A 19,602-nucleotide genomic window follows, 5' to 3' on the forward strand; every position below is an offset into this window, starting at 1 on the left:
AGACATGCTCCATTCTTCTAATTCCTCAGGCCAAAGACCTGGATGTCACCCCTGACTTTCCTTCCTCATACCCCACATCCAATATTTAGAGATTTCTGTCAGCTCCACCTAAAAAATATATTCAAAACCAACTCTCACCATTTAACTTCGTGACTACTCCTCTGGTCCAAGTCATCATCTTGCTTGGATTATTACTGTAGACTCCATTTGTCTCCATACTTTCCATTCTTCATGGTCTGCTCCCCATCTCTACTATTTCCTTTGCTTATTTTCTTCATATACTACTACCTGATATTTGCCTTCTGAGTCCACCCACTCAGTAAGTACATGGGGTCAGAACAGCATCTGGCACATGGTAAGTGCCAATATTTGATGGACGAATGGGTGAAGAACACATTGCAGGCAGACCCTGGGTCCTGTCTCCCAGGATATGCTGAATGAGCACATAATTTAGTTGATTAAGCTCCATGAAAAGTTATCCTGTTGCACCCATTAATTGACAACAACAAGATCAAAGGCTGTAAGAACTCCATCCATTCATTCCTTACCCTCTAGGCATATTAACCTAACTTAAATTTAACATGTTGGGCACCAGCTTCTGAACCCAAGTTCTAAACAAACTAGTTAGAGTCTTCACCTGACTGTATTAGCTGAATAAACTTCAGCACTGAACGATGGTTACACCAAGAATCATACAGTAGATTTGGACCAATCTATTGGCACTAAGATCCTACCCCATTGCTGTTATGAGTATACTTTTCACACCACAAAACATCCACCAGTTTTACAGGGAGGAGAGGCCACAGAGGGAAGGAAATGGGACAGAGGTTGGAATGATACTCTGGGTATGAGAATGAGCTAGATAACCCTGAATTGTTTTATGACCCTGGGAAGCCTATGGACCTTAAATCATAATTATCTTGCCTAGAAGTTCTCCATCTACCTATGCTTTCCTCTTTGAAAGAAACCAGGACAGCTAGTCAAGTTTTATCCACTTTATTTAGGAAATACATACACTCATTGAATGTTTAGTTTTTGGGGGGAAGGGGGAGCTGAGGACACTACAGAGAGGAGGGTGGGCTTCATTTCTTGCTGGCTTTTGCTGCAGACTTGGTGACCTTGCCAGCAGGGGAGGACTTCTTGTCCACAGCCTTGATGACTCTAACAGCTTCTGCTTGTCTCATGTCCCACACTGTAAAACAGCCTGGAAGAGAAATGGAAGAACGACATGCCTGGAAACTGGCCCAGAAGGAAATGCTCCTTAGCCGCTGCCTTGCCCTCAGTTACAGAATGGAGATTGTGCTTTCCTGTCATGACTTAGTAGCACTATACCTGGCTCACCTAGAGGTGGGTATTCAGAGAAGGTCTCCACACACATGGCCTTGCCAGGGACCATCTGCACAATGGCTGCATCCCCTACCTTCAGAGCCTTGAGGTTCTCCTGCAGTTTCTTGACAGAGTGCCGGTCAATCTTTTCCCTCCATTGGGCAAACTTGCAGGAGACGTGGGCTGTATGACAGTCCAGCACAGGGGAGTAGCCAGCGTGGATCTGCCCAGAATGGTTCAGGACAATTGCCTGGTGGGGTAGCAGGGTGGAATTAGACAGATGGCAGCAAAACCTGTGGCCTCAGTGTAAATCAGGACTAATCCTGAAGCACTCCCTCCTGCACCAGGCCAAGACCCTTTGCTCCCTGGGGCTTACCTGTGCCACAGAACTGTCAGCCTCTATGGGAGAGGTCGTTCCTGCTGTCTCCAGCCTCATTCACCCACCAAACGTCCTTCACAGACACATTCTTCACACAGAATCCTACACTGTTAACTGGCAGGGCTTCCGCCAGGGCCTCATGGTGCATCTCCACAGATTTAACCTCAGTAGTGACATTGCTAGGGGCAAATGTGACCACTATCCCAAATTTCAAAAAGCCACTCTCCACATGGCCCACCAGCACAGTGCCAATGCCTGTTCAATCCAGGAAGGGAAGTCAGTCCAAGACACACCCAGTGAAAACTGACTTCCTGGGAGGCCCCTTGGCTTTTGAGTTCAAGGACAAAGGACCACGTATGGAATGGTAGAAAGCACTAGATGGATCTCTGACTGTTTAAAACTGTGTACTGGATAGCTTGGAAATGCTACGTGCTTTTCCACTTCATCCTTGCTCAAGGAAGAGGTGGAGTCAGGATTTGAACCCTGGCAATCATACGCCCGTGGACTCCCTAGGGGATTCAATTAAGGATCAACTCCAGAATCCCTAACGGAGTAATCTACCCTCAGCCCCACTCAGCCCTCGGTCACCTCCCATCTTGTACACAGCTTGCAGGGGCAGCCTCGGGGGATTGTCAATCCTGCACGTGGGCAGGTGGATGGAGTCCAAAGCTTCCAGCAGAGTCACCCCAGTGGCGTTCCCCTCCTTCCGGTCCACCTTCCAGCACTTGAACCCTGGGCACTCATTCTTCTCTTTTCTGCCACCTTGTGAATAAAGGCATGTTTGCTCCCCTTCTGCCATGATTGTAAGTTTTCTGATGCCTCCCCAGCCCTGGGGAACTGTGAGTCAATTAAACCTCTTCCTTTTATAAATTACACAGTCTTGGGTATGTCCTTATAGCAGCATGAGAATGGACTAATACAAACACAAAGCCTATTTTATAATAAAGTGTTGAATATTTCATGTGATTTACTGAATATTGTAGTAGAAGGGAAAAACAGAATTGTTGTATGGGTACTTGAATTACATTTCTACTGAATGCATGTGACTTTTGAAACATGATAAAGTTGAGTCATTTTAAGTTAACGACCATCTGTATTTCCAGTTTTAATTTTTTCAGTTGCAAAGTATGTGACGTAGAGGACATCATATTATAGATATATCCCATACTTGTAAGCGCCCTTCCCTCCCTCATTTCTAGAAATCTGAATTCAAGTTCGATATCCTGTTTATTTTGTGTGACTTTGAATAAGCCATTGATACCGTAACTTATAAGCTCTTCACCTGTAGGACTGATAACCACTCCTGCCTTGCTCCTCAACCAGTCTTTAGAAGAATCAATAATGGGTTGGAAACAAAACCACAGACTCCATGAAGAAACCACAGAGCAACTACACTCAAAGTGAGTAGAGGTTGGGAGACCTAAATTTCACTCTGCAGTGATGGTGAATATAGATGTCACCTCCAGAGCACTGGAGGAGAAAAGAGATTATGTAAATATCACCAGGGACTAACTTTGTTGCATTGATGCTGTAAAATCATAACTGACTCACTGATTGGTGTTTCCAATGTGCCATTCACAGTGCTTTGCAAAGAGTAGACCAATTCTATTGATGAAGGATAGAATGAACTGTTCAGCTATCTATGGAGTGTTCATTTATTAGTTAATATTTGAAACAACTTACACCTTTGAACTCACACTGTTAGCCTGTGAACACATACATGCTTTGTGAATATCTTGTGAGACACAGAAAAGAATCAAAGGGTAAAACAAGGGATGCTTCTAAGTTAAGTGAACACTCCTTCTTCCTTCCCCAGACACACAGCTGTCCTAATCCAGATGTTAATGATTCAGAGTTGACTACATCAATCAGGTGAGCAACGAAAATATTATCCTGAGAAATGTCAGATTCTATTGCATTGTCTTTACAATTTAACTGTTATTTACCATTTATGAATAACACATACACTTGCAAATTATTTACAATCATTTTTATAGCTGCTCTGTGAGAGATAATTAAAGCAAAACCACTTTAAATGAAGCTGCTCAAAGGGACAAAGTTGTTGTGCCAACAATGTGCTATATAAATGCAAATTATCAGGATTCATATTATAGTAAAACTGCTTGCATCATTTTTCATGAGACCAACATGTAAATATTATAATAGTCCTCTGATTTATAGAGCACTTTTCTTCCTGAAAAATAAACATGCCTAGCCATGCATTATTTAACAGATATTTCCAACTCTGAGGGATGAATAAAACCATTCACTCACTAATCCTTTCACTAAGATACTACAACAATGCACAACTCAAAATAGGTACTAAATGTTTGACAGCTGAATGAATGAGACGGCATTCAGCACAGCCCATACACATCAGTACCCTTCATACAGAGAATGAGGGGTGTGGCAGAGCAGGGTATGGTCAATAGAAAAGGTCAAAACATTTAGGGAAGTACTGAGGAATTCAAAAGACTCAACCGAAGTGGAAGGAAAAGAATGGAAGCAACAAGGGATAAGGTTGGACAGGTGAACTGAGGCTATCATCAGTATGTGGAAGGCATCTAGTTTTCTAAGTCTCAGAAAATAAAACTGTGAAAAAGAAGAAATGATGGGAAAATTTACTTGTAATTGGTGAGGTTAATGTTCTGGAGAAATAACCCCAACAGAGCCATAATCTGTACATTTTAAGTGCCTAAGAAGCCAATAAAAATGTAATCTCATGAGAGTTGTGTCTTCATTAGCATGGATAAAGCAGCAGCCTCATCAGTGGTATGAGCAGAGCAATCTACAGTTTGTATTTCACAGGAAGCCTGGTTTATAGAAAGAAAAGTCAGAGTTCACCACATGCATTTCACTGGGGAATGCTTTTTTAGCGTCACACTATTAAGCACTCATGGAAATAATGTACTGAGGAATAGTTTGGAAAATACTGGTTTATAGCATAGAAAAACAGGACAGAAGAGCAGCCCTCTTGCCCTTCTACCAACCCCTAGAAGAATTAGATAATGGTCATACTTCTTGTAAAAAAAATCACATCCTGTTTATCTTTGGCACTAATCACAAGCGATGCTCACAAACCTCAAATCCCCAGATTTCTGAATACCACCTACAGCATATCAACTTCTGTATAAAATGTACTAGGAATATGACTGAGATGTTTAAATGATTCCATTAGCCATTGTTGATTCTATAAACATGGGAATAATCTTTTCATTAAATTTATTGATGTCATTTTTCACATCATTAAAACACAAAATTGTCCCCTGCATGCGACCATTGGAACCAAGTAGGCTATGTCTAGGCAGATCTGTGAGTCCCACACACCACATAGCCATCTTGGGCCTGGACTGGGAAAATAAATGGCTCATGCTTCTGATTAATTGATATGGTTTAAACTTGTGCTCCGGCCCAAATCTCATGTCTAATTGTAATGCCCAATGTTGGAGGAGGGGCCTGGTGAGAGGTGATTGGATCATGGGGGCAGACTTCCCCTTTGCTGGGTTCATGATGGTGAGTGTGTTCTCGTGATAGTGCATGAGCTCTCATGAGATCTTGTTCTTTAAAAGTGTGTGACACCCCCACTCCTAACTCTCTTTCCTTCTGCTCTGGCCATATAAGATGTGACTCCTTCCTCTTTGCTTTCCACCATGATTGTAAGTTTCCTGAGACCTCCTCAGCCATGCTTCCTGTATACCTGTAGAACTGTGGGCCAATTAAACCTGTTTGCTTTATAAATTACCCAGTCTCAGGTAGTTCTTTACAGCAATGTGAGAATGGACTAATACAGAAAATTAGTACCTAGCAGTACTAATTAGGAGTGAGGCACTGCTGTAAAGATAGCTGAAAATGTGGAAGCAACTTTGGAACTGAGTAACAGGTAGAAGTTGGAACAGTTTGGAAAGCTCAGAAGACAGGAAGATGAGGGAAAGTTTGGAACTTTCCAGAGACATGTTAAATTGTTGTGACCAAAGTGCTGATAGTGACATGGACAATGAAGTCCAGGCTGAGGTGGTCTCAGATGCAGATGAGGAACTTATTGGGAACCAAAATAAAGGTCACTCTTACTATGCTTTTGCAAAGTGACTGGCAGCATTATGTCCCTGCCCTAGAGATCTGTGGAACGTTAAACTTGAGAGAGATTAGGGTATCTGGCAGAAGAAGTTTCTAAGCAGCAAAGCATTCAAGACATGATTTGGCTGCTTCTAACAGCATATGCTCATATGCACGAGCAAAGAGATTATCTACAACTGGAACTTACATTTAAAAGGGAAGCAGAGCATAAAAGTTTGGAAAATTTGCAGCCTGATAATGTGGTAGAAAAGTAAAACCCATTTTATTGGAAGGAATTAAAGTCAGCTGCAGAAATTTGCGTAAGTAAAGAGGAGCCAAATGTTAATAGCCAAGACAATGAGGAAAATGCCTCAAAGGCATTTCAGAGACCTTCACAGCATCCCCTCCCCTCCAGGCCCAGAGGCCTAGGAGGGAAAATGGTTTCATAGGTCAGGCCCAGGGCCCTGCTGCCCTGTGCAATCTTGGGACACTGCTCCCTGCATCCCAGCCATTCTAGCTCCAGTTATGGCTAAAAGGCCCTCAGATAAGTCTCAGGTTGCTGCTCCAGAGGGTGCAAGCCCTAAACGTTGGCAACTTCCACATGGTATTAAGCATGCATGTGCACAGAAGGTAAGAGTTGAGGTTTGGGAACCTCTACCTAGATTTCAGAGGCTGTACAGAAATGCCTGGTTGTCCAGGCAGAAGTCTGCTGCAGGGATGGAGCCATCATGAAGAACCTCTACTAGGGCAATGCAGGGGGGAAATGTGGAGTTGGAGCTTCCACACAGAGTCCCAATGGGGCACTGTCTAGTGGAACTGTGAGAAGACTGCCACCATCCTCCAGACCCCAGAATGGTAGATCCACCAACAGCTTGTACCATGTACCTAGAAAAGTCACACTCACTCAATATCTGCCCACGTAAGCAGCTGAAGAGGTGTTGTACCCTGCATAGCCACAAGGGCAGAGATGCTCAAGGCCTTGGGAGCTTACCTTTTGCATTAGCATGGCCTGGATGTGAGATATGGAGTCAAAGGAGATTATTTTGGAGCTTTAAGATTTGATGACTGCCTTGCTGTGTTTTGAACTTGCATGGGGCCTGTAGCCCCTTTGTTTTGGCTGATTACTCCTTTTGGGAATTGGTGTATTTAACCAATGCCTATACCTCCATTATGTCTTGCAAGTAACTAACTTATTTTTGAGTTCACAGGCTCATAGGCAGCAGGGACTTGGCTTGTCTCAGATGAGACTTTGGACTGTGGACTTTTGATTTAATGCTGAAATGAGTTATGACTTGGGGAATTGTGGAAAAGTGATGATTGTATTTTGCAATGAAAGAAGGACATAAAATTTTGGAGGGGCCGGGGCAGAATGATATGGTTTGCATTTGTGTCCCTGCCCAAATCTCATGTTGGATTGTAATCCCCATTGTTGGAGGAGGGTCCTGATGGGAGGTGATTGGATCATGGGATGGACTGAGGATGGACTTCCCCCTTACTGTTTATTTAGTGAGTGAGTTTTCATAAGACCTGGTTGTTTAAAAGTGTGTGGCACATCCCTCTTCTCTCTCTCTCTCTCTTTCCTTCTGCTCTTACCATGTAAGGGTTACCTACTTCCCCTTTGCCTTCTGCCATGATTGAAAGTTTCCCGAGGCCTCCCCAACCATGCTTCCTGTACAGCCTGCAGAGCTGTGATTCAATTAAACCTCTTTCCTTTATAAACTACCCAGTCTCAGGTAGTTCTTTACAGCAGTGCAAAAATGGACTAACACACCAATTTTGATGATGGGCTTTGTAAAATTGTAAAGATCATTACTGCAGTTGCCACTCCTATGATTTGGTTACTTGTAAAATAGCAAAAAGTATTAAGAGCATGTTGACTTTTCCCATGCCTGACACATTTGGGGGCACTTTTCATGTACTGCTTTATTTCACCCTCGCTATAGCCCTCTGGGCTGGGCACTGTTGCAATCCCTCTTTCACAACTGAGGCTGCTGAGATACAGAAACCTCATTTGAATATTGCTTTCTTGATACAATGCAAATGCATTTCATTATCCCCAGGTCTTCATGGCAGAAGTGGCATTTAACCTAGCCCCAGGAGACAACATTGGATATTTTTAAATGTAAGAAAAAGGCTGAGACCCTAAGCAAAGACCTTTAAAAGATCCTCTGAACTTGAAATGAAGGTCACCAGGTCAACTGTTGAAACCTTAATAGTCCTTTCCCCTCCAATAATGTTATCAACTGGGGCCACAGGGCAGATAAAATTACTGCAGCTTTCAAATTCAAAGTAACAAAGGAGATGGGGAAGATGCCATGGTGATGGTGGGAGAAATACAGACTTTTCAATGAATAGGGAAGACTAAAAAATAGAAAAATAACATAAAGAGCTAGATGCCTATAATCCCAGCACTTTGGGAGGCTGAGGCTGAGGTGGGAGGATTGTTTGAAGCCAAGAGTTTGAGACCAGCCTGAGAAACACATTGAGACTCCACCTCTACCAAAAAAAATTAAACAATTAGCTGGGCATGATGGCACGTGCCTGTAGTACTAGCTACTCAGGAGGATGCAGCAGGATGATTGCTTGAGCCCAGGAGTTTGAGGCTACAATGAGCTATGATCATTACACTGCACTCCAGCCTGGGTGACAGAGCGAGGCCCTGTCTCTAAAACTAAATAACATAAAGGAAGGTGGTGAGATGACCCAGCAAGTACTTCAGAATGATGATAGTAAAATGTCAAAATGCACTCATGGCTTTAAAATCTGGGGGCAGAATTATTAGAAGTTAGGAAGAGGCTCAGAATCAGACTGCCTAGGTCAAAACTTCACTCTACTATTTTCTAGCTAAATAACTAAACCAGTTAGTTAGCTTTCTTTTATTTATTTATTTATTTAGAGACAGTCTCACTCTGTTATCAAGGCTGGAGCTGGAGTGCAGAGGTGCTATCTCTGCTCACTGCAACCTCCACTTCCTGGGTTCAAGCATTCTCCTGCCTCAGCTTCCAGAGTAGCTAGGATAATAGGCACACACCACTACACCCAGCTAATTTTTGTATTTTAACTAGAGACGAGGCTTCACCATGTTGACCAGGCTGGTCTTAAACTCCTGACCTCAAATGATCTGCCTGCCTTGACCTCCCAAAGTGCTGGGATTACAGCACTTTGATTATAGGTGTGAGCCAATATGCCCAGCCAAGTTAGTTGGCTTTCATAAGCCTTGGTTTGAACCAAAAATTGAAATAATAATATTATCTACTACAATGGAAGAATTCATAAAATGCTGCCTTATATATGTTAAACTCTCGATAAATGACAGTTTATAATAGTCTCCATCTCAAAAAAATCTATTCATACAGATTTGTATGAAAAATGGTCTTTACAAACCTTCCTATGTTAAATAGCTCTTGAAAAAGGAAGAAGCCAATCTTAGTGATGGACACACCAATTCTACTTCAAAATCATTTCATAAATGAGATAAGATATGAAAAATTTCTTAGAATAATGTTGAACACATAGTAAGTGCTCCATAAATGGCAGATATTGTAATATGAATTATTATTTATGATTGCACAATGGATAAGAAAAGACAGAGATAAATTAGATCTCTTAACCCAATTCTAAACCAAACTGCATGTCCAAAGAATGTCAGAACATTTGTAACCCTTATTCTGTGGAAGCATGGACAGCTCACGTGGGACCCCCTGCTGGGAAGATGACCAGTATTGTGAGGGCCAGCCCAGACTGGGCTCTCAGGGGTAGGAAGGCCACAGAGCCTTTGTTGGGACAGAGCGAGGGGAAGGCAGTGGATCACATTCTCAGAAAGACAGAGCGGCAGGTGAAAAGTGGAGATTCCCAGGCAGTGGATCACATTCTCAGAAAGACAGAGCGGCAGGTGAAAAGTGGAGATTCCCTGTGACTGTGAGAAACATACGCATGAGGTCATACACTTGACGCATACCATTATCTAAAATGTGAAAGTAAAGAGATCATGGCAATCTCAATAATATCTGTAATAAAACCAATATCTAGGCTGGGCGTGGTGGCTCATGCCTGCAATCCCAGCACTTTGGGAGGCTGAGGCAGGAGGATCGCTTGAGGCTAGAAATTTGAGGTCAGCCTGGGCAACATAGTGAGACCCTGTCTCTACAAAATAAGTAAGTAAATAATGTGTAATGTCTACCATATATATATATTTATATATGTGTGTGTGTGTATATATATGTTTTTAAAAATCAATATTTACTATTACTTTGGGGCAGGAATTGGCAAACTATGGCCTGTGGGCCAAAATCTGGCTCTCTTCTAGTTTTTGTACAGCCCACGTGCAAAAAAGAATGGTTTTTACACTTTGATATGGTTGAAAAAAATCAAAGAAGAGATGATATTTTATGATGTGTTAAAATCAAATGATATTCAAATTTAAGTGTCCATAAATAAAATTTCATTGGAATACAGCCACACCCATTCATTTATGTATGTGGATGGCTGATTTGGGGCTACACCAGCAGAGTTGAGTATTCACAACAGCCCCGCAAATCCTGAAACACCAACTCCATTAATCATCTGGACCTTTACAGAAGAAGTTTACCCTTATCTAGAGCATTGGCAATTCAGCGTCTTCTCATTCATTCACTCATTTAACAAATATTTTGTCCAGGCACCAAGGAGAGTGAGATCCAAAGAGGCAGGGAAGAGAAATGAAACCGAGTTATAGCATCCATAGTGCTTCAACAGAGATAAATACATGGCAAGGATAGAAGTGCCATGAGGGAGTGGCTACCTGATGGGGAGGGTTGCAAGGGTTTAGTCAAGGTTTCAGAAACGAAATAACAGTTCACCGGGTTCTCAAACATACAACACACAATGGGCAGTAGCCAGACAGTCTGCTGTCCCAATTTTGATGAGAATACAGGAGCTCAGAAAGGCCAGTGGCATCCTTAAGGTTAACTGGTAAAGCAGGCTCAGGGCAAGGTCAGAAACTCCAGGCTTGCCACTCCAGGCCCATGTGTACTCCAGAAGCAGGCTGTGCGATAACCAGGGAAGAACCCTCTGTGAAAGGGTTGGAAGCCAGCACAGGGGAAAGATAAGGTGACTTTTTCAAGGCATAGATCAGATTTGGTCACGGAGACTGTTACCTGCAGCACATTGATAACGGGTATGAGTCTGCAGCAACCTCCATTCTTGCCTCCTTAGAAAAAAGAATTCAACTGAAGGTCGTAAGGCAGAAGGAGAGACCAAGGCAAGTTTTAGAAAGTTGATTAAAAAGCTTTAGAGCAGAAATGAAAAGAAGTAAGATACATTTGGAAGAAGGCCAAGCAGGCAACTTGAAAGATCAAGTGTGCATTCTGGCCTTTTGACTTGGGTTTTATATGTTGGCATACTTCTGGGGTCTCCTGTTACCTCTCCCCTGATTCTCCCCTTGGGGTAGGCTCTCCGCATGTGCAGTTGCCTGCTAGCACTTGGGAGGGGAGCACATGCAGAGTGTATACTGGAGTTGTATGCATGCTCACCTGCAGCTTCTTCCCCCACCAGTCTAGTGTTCCTAGAGGAAGGTCATATGCCAGTTAAACTCCACCATTTTGCCTCTTGATGCATGTGCTTGAGCCCACTTGCTCAACTCCTGAGATCTTAACAGGAAGCTGTTGATCCAGTTTCAGGTTTTTCTGTCTGTTGGGAAACTGCCTTTCCCTAGCCCCAGCTATGACCAATTATTATTTGAAAGAGACAGTTAACAGCCATCTGACCATCATCTGGTGGTCAGCTGACATTCCCGGTTTGTGTGTTGGGGAATTGAAGGTATCCCTCTTCCGCCCTGCTCATCCCTAACTAGCTACATACTGTAACAGAAACAACCACTGGCAGTGGAAACTCAAAGTGTGTGCAGGTGCAGGACAAACGGACCTTGCAAATGACCATCTGAGAACATGGGCCATTGTTTTATGGACTGCAAGTTACTATTCTGAGTACTTTATGCTGTTTGTGTTTCAGGAGAACTGATGCCAAAGCCTGCATTTTGTTACCTTCTTTGGAATCACTGGGAATATCCCAAGTTTGAAGTCTGATTTGTTTCCATCACTCTAGTTTGGGACACATCCATGGAAGCCTAGAAGAGGAGAGGATTATCCTTTTAAGTTTAGCCATTTTCCAACCTTTTTTTTTTTTTTTTAATTTGCTTTGTCTTGTTTTGTTTCAGCAAATGTGTTAAATACCTACCATGTGTTGGGAATTTTTACATCATTTCAATAAATTGTGGTTACTAGTAAATGGCAATTGTGCTGAATATATAAATGTTTTATTTTATTGTATTTTATTCTCAAAACAGCCCTATGAAACACAGGTTTGTAAATTTGGAAACGGAAGATCAGAATGAGTGAAAAAGATAAAGCGAACTGACATTATTTCAGTGCCAGTGACAAAATTCAAAAGGCATGTCATTTTTTTTCTGCTATTATAAATAATGCAGCAGCGAATAACACTGAAATAAAGAAAAAACTTTTTATTATGCAAAATATTCTATCCACATTTTTAAATTAACATTGATGCTGCCTGAAACTCTAGTGGCTACTGAATACCCCTGGAGATGGACATTTGTTAATGTGATATTGAACTTTCCCTTCACACAGGGGAGACACTGAGTATCTGTTGAAAATACGCAGTTGGGGACGTAAGGACTCTGGGGGCTCCATAACCTTGAATCTATGTTCAGTCTTTCCTCCCTTCTTTCTCCCTCATCCTTGTTCTCTCCATCTCTGGTCCTCATCTGGTTTAGATGAGGGGGTCCTTCTTAGAGCTGCTGCTGGTAATCCTACAGCTGAAGAGTAGGAAGGAAGGGGATACTGAGCTTTCCTATTTTAACAACAGTAATCCACTCAGGTGGAATGAGAGCATTTGCAGCCTGTTAATATTCTTACTAATTAAAGTTTACAGCATGTGAAAAATTCACCTTTAAGGAGTTACGATTTACTTTTCCCATTCAGGACCCTTGGTATCATGACCAGTAAATGAAAATCTAGTAACTTTCCTTTACCATGAGATGCTGTTCGTCCTTTCTTTGTTTTCCTCTAAAGCTGTAGGAGGAAATTGAAAGTAAAAATTGGATGAACTCCTTCCCTGTGGGGGGATTAGTCATCCTGCTGACTAAACTTCAAATTTAATCCCTTACTGTTTCTCACACATACAAAGGCAACTTGGCCATTAGAGAGTGTGACCCTGACACGCATGGATCCTGGCTCAGACTCCAAGACCCCCTGGGTATTGATAACAAGGGGGAGACACAGGAGGACTTTCACTTCTGCAAATACCATAGCATAATGTATGGAGCACAAGCTGCCTGGGAACTTACCTCTAGCTTTGTAACTTACTAGCTGTGTGACCGAGGGTAAGTTACTTAACTTTAATGAGCCTCAGTTTCCTCATCTGTAAAATGGGAATGATAATAGCACCTACCTCATAGAATTGTGAATATTTAATTATTTAATCTATATGGTGGGCTTAAACCAGTCCTGAACATAGAGCCCAATAAATGTTCACTATTATTACTTATACTTGTCACTGACTTATAGAATGGAAGCATTCAAGTCAGAGCTGCCCTGAGAAAAAATATTTCAACCTAGGTAGACAGATTAATTCCCTTGGCAGCTGGATCTTCACTTTAAATAAAATGCATTTGCCTTTGTGGCGATTTATTTGCATAAAGCATTCGTTCATTTTTTTCATCCAGTCACTACAAATGGCAAATGGTGAAATCCAGGAATAAGCCTATTCATTTATTTATTCACTCAATAAATACTCATCACGTTCTGAGATCCACATAGCAAGTGTATAGATATTTCACAATTACAAATCTAGGTAACAAATCATTATATAAAATGTTTTATACTACTTTGACCAATTCACTTTCAAGATGACCTGAAAAAGTAGGTTTGAATATAGAATTCTTGGAATGCCCACAGTTCTGTACTCAAAAGTGACAGGGCAAAGATTGCTGGCCCTGGCTCTCCATCCATGGCCTGACAACTTTTTTCCCACCCAAGCTGAGTTCTGTACCATGCATCCTTGCACACAGGTGTGTGGATGCTTTACCTTGCATGTCCAAGCTGCACACACAACTTCACCCACCACTCCATGGACATGCCTCCGGCCTAAGGCGCTCATTCTAATGGCATCATCCACCTTTGTGAGAATAGGCCCAGTTAAGAGGCACATAGAGACAATGGACGTGGGTCCTGGGCCTTTGAGGTAGGTAATTTTAGAGTGACTTAGGAGGAGGACATAGCCTTGGGTGGACAATTCCCCTTGGACCTCTAGACATTTTACCCCACACAGCTGGAGGAGGGCAGGAGCAGGATCCAGGCAAAGGCCTCCTTGTTTGGATCTAAGCGCATCACCACTTAGTAAGCCCCTCTGTGTTCACGCACTGTCCTCAAAACTGGGGATACCATGGTGAGAAGATAGACATGGTATAGAGCTTATAAGATGGAAAAACATTCACCAACTCTTGATATAAACATAAATTCTAATTGTGATGACACCATGAAAGAGAAATCCAAGCTGGTGTGAGCTTGTGGAGAGAGACAGTTCTAATCTCATCTAGGGGTTGCATATGCTTTCCTGGGAAAGCTACATAAGCTGAGACCTGGAGGAGACAGGAGGGTGTAAGAGAGCCTTCTAAGCACAGGGAGCATCACATGCAAAGGTACTGAGGTGGAAAGGACCCAAAGAAAGTGAATACTTCTGGAATGAATAGAAAGACTGACAGGGTATGGAATATGACTAGGGATGAAGGAAAGGGTAAGATACTTCAGGGTAGGATGGGGATTTTGTTTTGTAAGGACTTTAGTATTTACCTAGCAGCAATGGGAAGGCATTTAAAGATTTTAATCAGGGGTGTAATTTGATGAGATCTGAATTTTTAAAAGTTCTCTTTGCCTGCAGCTTAGAGAAGGGATTGGGGTGAAAGGGCACAGGAGTGGACATTGTGAGCCCATTTGAGAGACTAATGCAAACACAGTGGTGGCTTAGAAAGGATGCAGAGAGAAGTGGATGAATAAATCCATTCATTTAGTGCAGAGCTAAATGAATGTGGAGGTCAAGTGTGGGGAAGTATCACAGATAAATTTCTAAGTGTCTGGCTTAGTACTGGGTGGCTTGTGGGCCATGTTTGGTGGGGACAAGATAGGCTGTGTTTGAGATGATAGTGAGAAGGCCAAATGGAAACAGTGAGAGGGAGCTCAGAGAAGATGCCTGGGTTGGACTTGCCAATGAGTAGAAGGCAACTGGCACCATGGGAGGAGATGGGGTTACATAAGCAATGTCTCACTGCAGGACTCTCACCTCAGGGAGAAGAGATCAGGGGTGGCTGAGCCCTCAGGAGTTCCATAATTTCCTGTTGGACTCAATGACTTCCATCATCCTGGTCCAAGCTGCTGTCCTCCCTGTTCCCACATGGCAGGCAGACTGATCCTTATAGAAAACATGTCAGATGAGCTTAAAACCTTCTCCTCAGCCTAAAACCCTCCAGCAGCCCCCAGTCACTCAGGAGAAAAGCCAGAAACCTCACAGAGGAGCATAAGGCCTTGCACAATTCAGCACATACACTACTTCCCCCGTTAACTCTCTGACATTATTGTCAAGTGCTTGCCCTCTCATCCCTGCACCAGGGCATTTGCACTGATGTTCCCTCTGCCTGAAATGCGTTTGCCTCTCATGTTACACGGCTCGCTTCCTTAGCTCCATGTGACCTTTTCAGGCAAGCGACCCTGATCACCCTATTTAACCCCACTCCTACCTTCCTGCTAAACAGTGAGCTTCACGAGGACAGAGGTTTTTCTCTCTCCCTTCTTCATTGCTATTTTCTAGCACCTAGAAAATTGACTAACACAAACTCTATCTTCAACAAAAATTTGTTGGATGAAAAAAATGAATGAAAACATTAACTCAATTATGCTTGCAGAAATCCCAACAACCTCACCTTTCCTACCCGCCAATCACCTTTTCCCACTGTTTAGACCATCCTGCTTTCTCTCTCAGAAGCACCTCCAAGCTCTATTTTTGGGGAGGCCCACTGGAGATTTGTTTTTCTGCTGCCTTGCACAATAGCATTGTGAATAAAATTTTTCCTCTTTCACAGAAATCCATCATCACAGTGATTGGATTGCTGTGCGATGGCAGAATGAACCTGGTCACTAATAAAAGAGGTAAGGAAGTAGCTGAAGGGGGATATGAGATCAAGGAGGGTTTTCATTAGGTTTTTAAGATGGGAGAGGCGGAACTTTGCCCAAATGCTGAGTGGAAAGAGCCAGGAGAGACTAAGATATAGATTTATGAGAGAACAGATAAAATTAATATAGTGTAAGCTCCTCAAGAAGGCAGGCCGAGACCCAGACATTGCCTAGGAAGAGAGCCTCTCTTCTCCAGGAACAGGACAGACTGAGGGGTTGATGCAGTGGGAGGTGAGTCTGCGGAAGCAATGAGCATTTCTTATGATAGCTTCTGCTTTCTCCGTGGTAGTAGGAAGGGGGTCATGGGCTTGGAGAAAGCAAGGGAGGAGGAAAGCTTGGAGGTTTGCAGGCAAAGGAGAAGACTTGAAATTTTGGACATAGGCCCACAATCGGCTAATGGAATGAGTGACATCAGACACGAAACACTGGGCCTATCTGTGAAGTGTGATGGAGGCCATAAATTCTGTTTCAGTGCATCTCTGAACCTGCTTAGTGACACCATGAACAAAGCTCACTCTCCCAAGTTGAAAAAACGTATGGACAAGTTCTCACTGAAATTAAATGGTGGTAGATATGTCCAAGGAATACTGTGGGGATCCAGTCATTTTATGAATCTAATGATAGATGAATGTGTGAAGATGGCAATTAGTGGGCAACAGAACAATATTAGAACAGTGGAAATAGAAGGAAACAGTATCATCACGTTAAAAGCCTTGGAACAGGTCTAAAAAATGGCTGTTCAGCAGAGGAATTCTTGTCCCCTCTCCAAAGGGACTGTTTTCTATGATGTAAAAATTAGATTGTGTACATTTTCATATTAAACTTTTTGTTAAATAAACTTTTGTAATAGTCAAAAAAAATGGACACAGAATGACAGAGGTGGGTGGTAGTGTTAAATAGGTGGGTGTGGATATTGCTATGTACTAAGAAATATACATTTTTATTTCATCCTCCCCTAAAACCCTTGAATCATTCCTAAAACCCTCGGAATCTCCAAAAGGATAAATGTCTTCTTGTATGCAAATAAAATTATTTTTGGCTACAGTGCCCTATAGTGTCTGCTGGTGGGGGTTGGTTGGCAGGGAAACCAACCATGCGATTAGGAGATTGGAACTTTCAGCCCACTGTCTCCAGGGAGGGTAAAAAAACTGAAGGTTGAGTCGATCACCAGTGGCCCATGATTTAATCAATTGCCGCTACATAATGAAGCCTCCATAAAAACTCAGAAGGACCGGTTCTGAGAGCTTCCAGGTTGCTGAACACATGGAGGGACCTGGAGCACGGTGCACCCTGGGAGGGTGTGGAAGATCTGTGGCTTTCCCACATAGCTTGCCTTATATACTTCTTCATCTGGCAGTTCGTCTACATGCTCCATAACTTTATAACAAACTGGTAAACATAAGTATTTCTCTGAGTTCTGTGAGCCATTCTAGCAAACGGTTAAACCCAAGGAGGAGGTCGTGGGAACCCTTGATTTATGGCTAGTTGCTCAGAAGTACAGGTCACAACCTTGTACTTGCAATTGGTATCTGAAGTTGGGGGCCATCTCATGGGGCTGAGCCCTTTAATGGTGGGGTCTGTGCTAACTCTCAGAATTAAATTGTAAGACACCCAGTTAATGTCTACTGAGCATTGGAGAATTGTTATGTGAAAAACCCACACATCTGGTGTCAAAAGTGAAGTAACTGAGTAAGGAACAGAGTTTGTTTTTCCCTTTTCAGTGGCGGAGGATGTATGGTGGGGCCCAAATGAGGAAGCCTCTGGTTATTAAATAGAACAGATCAAACAAATATAGCACTGTAGGTCAAGGGATCTAAGAGCCATAGACCTCAACTTCCTTATTATTTGGAGAAAATAATTATGAGACAAAGTAGCAAACATCTGCTTCTGGCCAGCCTCACAGCCAGCCCTTGCAGTGAAGAAGCCATGCCTCAGGTTCTAATGTCTCTTACCTGAATCACTGTGTTTTTTAGAAAAGATAAGCTCAATGATTTCAGCCCTTGCCTTTTCTTGTATGTAACGACTGACAGTATTAATGATTTTCCCTCTGCGATCTATAACCAGATGTGCTCTCACATCCAGACTTTGATGAGATTTTGCTTTAATGTAACTTCTGAGCACATCACCATCTAATACGTAAGTTGTGGGTTCATACACTGCTTTAGAGCAGTCTAACTGAAACAAAGATTCACTTGGGTTGCCATCCTCAGGAAGACTCAGTGAAACTGACTTTAATTCTGTAAAAGCCTAGGTTTCTCTTTCGTTGACACGATCTGTGATCTGTCACAGTTTTTACATTTTGTAACTCTGTTGGGCTCATATAGGTATCAGAACAATGCTGGCTTCTTCCAGTCTCTTAAGGTAACTGAGAAGGTTGCTTCATCTCAGAGAGAAATTCCATTAGAGTCATTGGGGCACAGAGGTTTTTTTCTATTCTCCAACCTCTCCAGGAAGCAATGATGCATTATTTCATGAACTAGAAGTAATTAACCTGAGAATCTCTGCTATTTATATTTGGCAGCACTGTAACACTGTGTGGGCATTGACCTCTATGCGTGTGCCCGAGTGGTTCAAAGCTTGCTGTGGAAGATAAACTACCATAGGGTATGCAACCCCCACTCCTGTGTGGGGCACGGTGAAAACAACCACTGGTTCTGGAATCAGGGAAGCTGGGTTCAAATATTAGACCTTCCACTTGGGGAAGAGAAGTCAGGTTGATGGAGGGGAACCTCTCTAAGCCTCTGGTTTCCTAACCGAAGAGGCCAATGATAAGGCCAACCAACTGTGCACAGGAACTTACTGGAATACCCAACATTCTGAGCCAGCCACTATTGTGAGTGTGTCTTATAGTAACTCACTTTATCTTCACAGCTTTCTGAAAAGATACTATTTTCATCCTTATTTAACAGGTAAAAGAAACTGAGACACAAAGATTTTAAGTGATATGCCCAAGGCCACCCAGTTAGTGAGAGTCAAGCCTGTCTGACTTGGGTTGGTGTTCTCACCCACTCACAGCAGCTGCTCCAGGCGCTAGTGAGATGTGCCACTTACTGAAGCCGGCACACCTTATAGTGTGTTTAGTTATCACAATAACCCACAGTGTCATTATCACGCCTCTTTCACAAATGAGGCTGTGGAAGCTCACAAAGGTTAATCCATTTGCCCAAGACCGACAGAGCCACTCTGGCAGAGCCAGGGTTAACTGGCTTCCAGAACCTGCTCTCTTCCTATGAAAATAAGGTAACACATGGAAAATGCTTGGTAACTTGTAAAACTCTGTATTGACAATGGTATTACCATTCTCAGTAGTCCTTACTTGCTCCAGAGCGCAGAACTTTGTGTTGCTTTTACAGATAAGAAAATTGAGTTTCAGGGCAGTAAGTTAATTTGCTAGCATTCCACAGACAGAGTTGGGTTTGGAACCGGGTCTGTGCTTCTAAAACGGGAGGCCCTTAGGCCCAGGGGTAATAGGTAAGGTGCTCTGCATAAAGATGGTGTATCCTTCTACAGAATTGATTTTATTCAGAATTTGGGTAGAAATATCATTTTTACGTTAAGCATAGCAATATATTAGTGCATCAGAATGCAACACTCATATTGGTTTTTATAGTAAAATATGAGACT

At 42.6% G+C, this 19,602-nt stretch overlaps 1 protein-coding gene and 1 long non-coding RNA gene across 3 annotated transcripts in view; one reads left to right on the plus strand and one right to left on the minus strand.

Annotated features, from left to right (window-relative positions):
• Positions 1 to 980: 980 nt before the first annotated feature.
• LOC102120636 (uncharacterized) overlaps positions 981 to 19,602 on the minus strand; it is a 55,016-nt gene continuing 36,394 nt past the window's right edge. Inside the window, exons 2-4 of one of the 2 annotated variants that reach the window (XR_006692185.3) lie at positions 11,779 to 11,861; positions 1,421 to 1,576; positions 981 to 1,204 (exon numbers count right to left, since the gene is read on the minus strand). This is a non-coding gene — a long non-coding RNA (uncharacterized lncRNA). The remainder of the gene's footprint in view (positions 1,205 to 1,420; positions 1,577 to 11,778; positions 11,862 to 19,602) is intronic. The other variant, XR_006692186.3, reaches the window with a different exon arrangement.
• On the plus strand, positions 16,479 to 16,706 carry LOC107127486 (putative small nuclear ribonucleoprotein G-like protein 15). The gene has a single exon (XM_015436047.3). It carries the CDS (start codon positions 16,479 to 16,481, stop codon positions 16,704 to 16,706), a length of 228 nt encoding a protein of 75 aa, XP_015291533.1.

The sequence above is a fragment of the Macaca fascicularis genome, chromosome 14 (assembly GCF_037993035.2).
Source record: "Macaca fascicularis isolate 582-1 chromosome 14, T2T-MFA8v1.1".
Taxonomy (NCBI): Eukaryota; Metazoa; Chordata; class Mammalia; order Primates; family Cercopithecidae; genus Macaca; species Macaca fascicularis.

Excerpts from the sequence above, each read along its gene's own strand:
- LOC107127486 (XM_015436047.3), top strand. The coding sequence starts at position 16,479 with ATGAACAAAGCTCACTCTCCCAAGTTGAAAAAACGTATGGACAAGTTC.